Source organism: Pelodiscus sinensis, chromosome 30, assembly GCF_052426305.1.
Source record: "Pelodiscus sinensis isolate ZL-2025 chromosome 30, ASM5242630v1, whole genome shotgun sequence".
Classification (NCBI taxonomy): Eukaryota; Metazoa; Chordata; order Testudines; family Trionychidae; genus Pelodiscus; species Pelodiscus sinensis.
In genome coordinates this window covers 13,217,920-13,225,361 of record NC_143081.1, presented here as the reverse complement: position 1 = coordinate 13,225,361, position 7,442 = coordinate 13,217,920, and the positions used below count along the sequence as shown (strand labels likewise).

The window sequence follows — 7,442 nt, the reverse complement described above, 5'->3', positions numbered from 1 at the left end:
ACAGCCTGCAGCTCGTAGCCAGAGGGGATTTGTCTTGGCTACAGCTGCGACGTTGGGATTGAGCTTTGCTCTGCCCTTCACACGGCATTTTATCCAGCCCCATCCTGATCCCAATCTTCAGATGGTGCAAATGGACACAGCTCCACAGCCAGGCAGATTGACACCCATGCGGTAACTCACCATCCCTAGCGAGTAGCTAGGATGGCGCTGGGCATGGTGGACACCCAGGGTACGTCTAGACTACATCCCTCTGTCGGCAGAGAGCATGAGGGTCAACATTGCAAATGAGGCAGGGATTTAAATATCCCATGTCTAATTTGCATAAAAATGGCCGCCACATTTTGCTGGCAAAAAGCAGGAGTTCTTCTTCCAGGAGGCATAAGGGATCTCTCGAAAAAGGCTTTCTTTCTCCACAGATCCCCCTCTAGACTGCTGCTTTTTCCCGAAAAAGAGCTGAGACTTCAAAACACGGGGGCCATTTTAATGCAAATTAGGCACGGGATATTTAAATCCCTGCCTCATTTGCAATGTTGACCTGCCTCATCTGCATCCCTCTGCCGACAGAGGATGCAGTCTACACATGCCCCCATAGCATGAGAGATTTCCACAGGGAATCGGGCCATTCCATGTATCACTCTAATCCCCACCCATCTGGGGCCTTCCCTCCACAGCCACCACCGTGTGAACTGAGGCAGAAAATGTCCAACCAAAGCATCGTGAACGAGTTCCTGCTCCAGGGGTTCTCTGACGTTCGGGAGCTGCAGATTTTGCACTTTGTGCTGTTTCTGGCTATTTATCTGGTAGCCCTAATGGGGAATCTTCTCATCATCTCAGCCATCATCCTTGACCACCATCTTCACACCCCCATGTACTTCTTCCTGGGGAACCTGTCCGTCTTAGACCTCGGCTCCATCTCCGTCACTGTCCCCAAATCCATGGCCAACTCCCTCCTGGATATCAGGGTGATTTCGTACCCTGCCTGTGTCGCTCAAGTCTTTCTCTTTGTTGTCTTCAGTTCAATTGATTTTGCCCTTCTCACCATCATGGCCTACGACCGCTACGTCGCCATCTGCCAGCCACTGCACTACGAGAGAGTGATGAACAGAAGAGCCTGTGTCCAAATGGCCACCAGTGCCTGGATCACTGCTATGGTTTACTCTGCCCTGCACACTGAGAGCACCTTCAGGTTACCCTTCTGCCAATCCAATGTCCTCAACCAATTCTTCTGTGAAATCCACCAGCTCCTCAAGCTGGCCTGCTCCGACTCCTATCACAGTGAACTTGGGCTTCTTGCCGTCAGTGCCTTTTTAGTGTTGAATTGCTTTGCTTTTATCATGGTGTCGTATGTGCAGATCTTCAGAGCGGTGCTGAGAATCCCCTCGGAGCAGGGTCGGCACAAAGCCTTCTCCACCTGCCTCCCCCACCTCGCTGTGGTCTCTTTGTTCCTTTCCACTGTCTTATTTGAGCACCTGAAACCCACCTCCAGCTCAGCATCAAATCTAGATCTCCTGGTGGGTGTTCTCTACGCCGTGGTGCCTCCCATGCTGAATCCGGTCATCTACAGCCTGAGGAACAAGGAGCTCAAAGCTGCCTTAAAGAAACTGATTGTGTCCATTTTATTCTCCAAAAACTAAAATATGCATCATCGCTCCTTGACTGTGATTTCATTCAGAACTGTCCTACTATTGTAACCTCCTTTTTCCTCTCCGGGTTACTGGGGAGCAGGTCACACTCACAGGTGTGCCTGGGTGCCTGATGTCTTAACCCAAAACAGATCCTGAGCTCCCCAGTGGTGATGGGGTTTAGTTGGGGAAAGCCTTATCCACTCCCTTGCTGCAGTCCCTTGCTGGCAATGAATGTAAAGTGGTGGTGCCTCCACCTGGCTGGCCTTGTACACACACTGGTGCCTTGAGAGCCTCCAGGAACATACTCATTCCAACATAAAGATGGATCTAATTCCAGAACAACTACAAATCATAGACATGTAATAGAACACTTTAAAATAAACAATCTTTACTTAATCAAACCCGAGGTGTCCATGGTCATCATGTTAGGACTGTAGTACAGTTTTGTGAAATCATTTAGGTGAAACCAGTTGTTGCTTTGTGTATTGCCTGGGCTGTTTAGTGATTCTATACAAAAGGCCATCGTCCAGAGGAAGTCGATCCCATTCCCTCATTAGGAGTGGAATATTAGGGTGTGTGATCCTATTCACGGCAGCTGGATTCCCCTTATCAACTGCCAACCAGATCTCTCCAATAAAGGCATCATTCTGTTGTGCAGCCTGAAGTTCAGAACGAGTCAAATGGGGAAGATGGGGAGTATCCAAAGAAGCATCTTTGCAGTATGCTTGAGGAACAGTATGGGCTGACACAACCACAAGATCTACAAAGCGAGCAGGTGGCATGTTAGTCGGCTTCCCATAAACTGTAGAAACATGATACAAAGCTTGAACCCCAGGGGCAGATAACTCTTCCCACTCATCTTCAGGAGCTGAGATACTATGTGCTCATCTAGATAATGCATCAGCATCTATGTTCTTGCTTCCTGGGCGGTACTTTAGGCTGAAGTTGTATGTGGACAATGCTGCTAACCACTGGTGACCAGTAGCATCCAATTTGGCGGATGTCAAAATATATGTTAATGGATTGTTATCCATGCGAACCTCAAATCGTGCTCCATACAGATTATCATGCAACTTATCTACTACAGCCCACTTTAAAGCCAGAAATTCAAGTTTGTGCACAGGGTAGTTTCTTTCAGAGGGTGACAAACTTCGACTGATGAAAGCTACTGGCCTCAATCCCTCAGGGTATTCTTGATATAATACCCCTCCTAAGCCATCCATACTGGCATCCACATGCAGAATATACGGCTTTTGAGGATCAGCAAATGCTAATACAGGAGCTTTGGAGAAGCATTCCTTAATATTCTGAAAAGCCTCTTCACAGTGTTCATTCCATCGGTCCCCAAAGGGCTCAGAAGGTTGGAAATAGGTTTTATCTGTTGGAATATCTTTAGGTCTCGAGCCATTTTTGTGAGGTGGTGGAGGGTAGCCTTGCAACAACTCATTTAGTGGTCTTGTCAATCTGGAGTATCCCTTCACAAAACGCCTATAATAGCCACAGAATCCCAAAAATAAACATAGGGCAGTTAAATTCTGAGGCCTGGTCCAACTGGAAACAGCCTCAATTTTTGATGGGTCCGTGGCAATACCTTGCTCTGACACTCTGTGTCCCACATAAGAGACTGAAGGGCGGCAGAATTTACACTTATCCAAGGATAGTTTCAAGCCTTCTTCTTTCAAATGATTAAGGATTTTAAGCAGCCGCTCTTCAGGCTCTTCAAGAGTTCACCCAAAAACAATTAGGTCATCCAAGTAAACGAGAACTTCCATAAGATTCATGTCCCCAACTGTTCGCTCCATTAATCTTTGAAAGGTGGCAGGAGCTCCACAAATGCCTTGGGGCATCCTCTCAAACTGGTAAAATCCAAGTGGGCAGATAAAAGCAGTTTTCTCTTTATCCGCCTTATTCATGGGTATTTGGTAAAAACCACTGCAAAGGTCTAATACAGTAAACCACTTACTCCCATGTAAGCCGTTAAGGACATCCTCATTCCGCGGCATTGTATATTGGTCAGGGACAGTGCGTTTATTGAGAGTTCTACAGTCTACACACATTCTGACCGACCCATTTTTCTTTCTCACCACGACAATTGGAGAGGCATATGGGCTTCGTGACTCAGAAATTATTCCAGCAGCCATCAAATCATGTATGTGGCGCTGAACATCTTCCATATCAGATGGAGCCAGGCGACGAGATCGTTCTCGAAACGGTCGAGAGTCATTTAGATGGATCTCATGCTAAGTACTTTTTGCACAGCCCACATCCCATTTATGTTGGGAGAAAACATCAGCATGCTCTAACATTTTCTTGCAGAGACACTGTTTCCATTCCTCAGGAATAGGGGCATCTCCAAAATCAAAGCAATCTGTTCTCAAGTCCTTAGTGTTGCTCTTGACAGCTACTGCATGCATCCGAGGTTCTACATCAACTGGGAACAATTGAGCAATTCTTGTCCCACGTCGAATGATCACCTCGTGAGCAGATACATTTCTAACAGTAACTGTGACTCTCCTAGAAGACACAACTCTAGTGGCTTGCACCTCAGGTCGGACCATAAATCCTCCAGGTGTAGTCACTTCTTCCGGTGTATCCACTAATAACAATTTATCTGTAGGCTGAATAGAAAACTTTGGGATACCGGTGACTTGACAGGCACTGTCAGGTGGTATGTGTAATGTTCTTTTCTGTGTGTACCATACATTGCCATACCTGGTAGAATCCTTATCAGAAACAGAGAGAGACTTTCTGTGGAAACCTGTATAGGCCTCCCAGATCTTAGGGCGAATAGGCAAGGTACTGATGCATCCTTCCCCAACAGTGTCTTTGCATAGTTTAAAAAAATCGCTGGACCAGACTACTATTGGTGCCTACCAATACTGCAACATTACTTTTAACACAAGGATCAGGGCACACTAGAACTAAAGTATCCAGCTTCTCAGGAACTCCCATGATGGATGGCGGGAACTCAATTTGAAGGGATTTGAAGGTCCTGCCTTGAGGTCGGGGGACTGGACTCGATGACATCTCGAGGTCCCTTCCAGTCCTATTATTCTATGATTCTATGATTCTAAGTACCCCTCATATGGGTATTTTTGATTACTCAACCCCCAGATTTCCAAATTGTCCAAGGGGTGAATAGGCAAATGGCGAAGGTACATATTGTAAAATGTCTTGTACAAAATGGTGACTTGTGAACCGCTGTCCAGGAGAGCATGAGTATAAATGCCTTCTATTTCAACAAGCACAACCGGAGCTGGGCCTACCAATCCACGGGGCAAATCGTTACAGGTATTTGCACCCTGTTGGTAGCACTTAGTGGAGCTTATCTTCCTCGAAGCACCAGTTCGCTCCTTCACTGGGCTTCTCTGAAGTTTCCCAAATTCTTGCTTGCTTGGATGAGCTTGCGGTTAACTTTCCGTACATCCTCTTCTGGGGAATGTGAAGAGCTTCACGAGCAGCCAGTCAATCCTCCTCTTCCCTGATATCCCGAACCAGTTTGGAGAAGGAGGGAGGATTTTGGCGTGAGTCAGAAAGCTGCAGCTTCAGGGCTATTAGGTTGCCAGAACAAGCACCCTTCAGTATTTGTTCCATTCTCACCTGATCCAAGCGGCTGGCAAGTATCCCCTTCTTTACCAGTACCTTATGTAGGAGCTTCTCTAGACGGCATACATACTGTGACAGTTTCTCACCCTCTTCTTGATAGGTGGTGCAAAAACGCACACACAAATCTTCTTCACTCTCAGTAGTCCCATAAATATCATCCAAAGCATGGAGATACTCCATAGCACCAGCAGAGGGTTTACTCACCCGTATGGATCTAATGACATCAGATGCTGGTCCTCTCAGACTTTCAGCTAATCGTTGCCGTTTCATAGTATCTGAGCACTGCCATTCCTCCATCATCTGGACAGCTTGGTCCATCCAAGATTCAAAGTCATCCTCTCCAACAGGGGTAGGCTGAATCCCAGAGAAAAATCTCAGCTTCCGATATCCAACTCCTTCATAGGAGGGAGGGGTATATCGTTCCCTCGTTTGTCCTAAAGCAGCTATCAGACCTTCATTTGTGACAGCTGAGGGCATAGATGCTGGAGTAACAATGGTCCTCACATCTTCCACTGACTTTCCCTTTTTTTGCAGAAAAACATTCAATTTAGCTTCAAAGTCAGAGCTCACAGCTTCAGTGGTCTCCTCCTGAGACATTCCCAGGCAGAAACACAGGTCAGGGGATACACACCCACAATACCAGCTTCCGGGGGTACACACCGTGGGTCAAGATCACCAGCTGCTCTCACCAGTACTGACAGAGTCTGGGTGTTAGAGTCACCTCGGTGACCAAAGATTTTTACAGTTCCTAATGCCTGGTAGATAATAGCATGCTCAGTGTCTATAGGCACTTTACCCAGAATAAGCGCTCGGCTGGGTGGCACTCCTACATCACTACACCAGGATAGTAACTTAAGGGCGTCCATGATGTACCCAATAACAGATTTAGGAACACAAACCAAGGTTTTAAATACCAGCAGATCTCAGAAAACAACCATAACTCCAGCACCAGTAAAGAAAACAGGGACAATTTTTCTTGCAGTAAAAATTAGAGGTGGTAAAGGGGATGCCACCGGTGCCTCTAAAATGTAACCCCCTTTTTCCTCCCCGGGTTACTGGGGAGCAGGTCACATTCACAGGTGTGCCTGGGCGCCTGGTGTTTTAACCCAAAGAGATCCTGAGCACCCCAGTGGTGATGGGGTTTAGTGGGGAAAGCCCTATCCACCCGCTTGCTGCAGTCCCTTGCTGGCAATGAATGTAAAGTGGCGGTGCCTCCACCTGGCTGGCCTTGTACACACACTGGTGCCTTGTGAGCCCCCAGGAATATCCTCATTCCCACATAAAGCTGGATCTAATTCCAGAACAACTACAAATCATAGACATCTAATGGAACACTTTACAATAAACCATCTTTACTTAACTTAAATAAACAGGGATTAATAGAATTAGCAAGGAATAGCATTAACAAAACACATCACAATAATTGAAGTTTATACAGCTACCATTGGTACTAACAGTGACCCCACCCCAGAGTGTGCGCACCCCTAGACTCAGTCCCAGACACTTGCTTGCATTGGCGCTGATGTTACAGCCGTAGTGAGGATTTGGTCCAGGCTAAACGGCCGCTCTGTCCCAGGCAGCACTTTTCCAACAAGGCCCAAACTTACTGCCTCATGCTGGGCCTCTAGGAAGCAGCCGGCTAACTCCCAGTTCCAACAGGCATCTAGTAGCTGCATCCAACAGCCCCTGCACTGGGTCAATCTCCTTAGCAGCAGCCTGGCTCCCCCTTTGGTTCCAAACTGCAAGGCAGAGTCCCAGACTGCGACGCCTCTTTCTTCAAACACATGGAGCAAGCAGTCCTCTCTCCCACTAGAGTCCTTCCTTCCTGTTTTTTTCCCAAGAGCTCATGGGAATTGTAGTCTGGATTGTAGCACACGGGGTCTTTTCAGAATAAAACAGAGGCCCCTTTACTAAGGGGACTACACTATCAACTGATGACAAAGTTATCTCCATGAGAACACGGGCTGCAAACGTTTTGTGAATTAATGAAATCTAGTCTGACTGCACAGACGTTAACTGTGCTAGTTTAGAATCACACCACTATAGATAAAATCATAATCTTAGGCTGCATCTAGACTGTCTACACTGGCCTCTTGAATTTGGGCAAGAACACTGGCGATCTAATGTAAGATTGTCCGTGTTCTTGCGCAAATACTATGCTGCTCCCGTTCGGGAAAAAGCCCTCTTGCGCAAATTTGTTTGCGCAAGAGG

The 7,442-nt window shown here is 46.9% G+C and overlaps 2 protein-coding genes across 2 annotated transcripts; one reads left to right on the top strand and one right to left on the bottom strand.

The window, feature by feature from the left end:
- The first annotated feature begins 698 nt into the window (after positions 1 to 698).
- On the top strand, positions 699 to 1,634 carry LOC149521250 (olfactory receptor 14C36-like). Its single transcript, XM_089774333.1, has one exon. It carries the CDS (start codon positions 699 to 701, stop codon positions 1,632 to 1,634), a length of 936 nt encoding a protein of 311 aa, XP_089630459.1.
- Positions 1,635 to 5,090: 3,456 nt separating this feature from the next.
- LOC142821301 (paraneoplastic antigen Ma1 homolog) lies at positions 5,091 to 5,828 on the bottom strand. Its single transcript, XM_075912160.2, has one exon. The coding sequence runs from the start codon at positions 5,826 to 5,828 to the stop codon at positions 5,091 to 5,093; it is 738 nt and encodes a 245-aa protein (XP_075768275.1).
- Between the last annotated feature and the right edge of the window lie 1,614 nt (positions 5,829 to 7,442).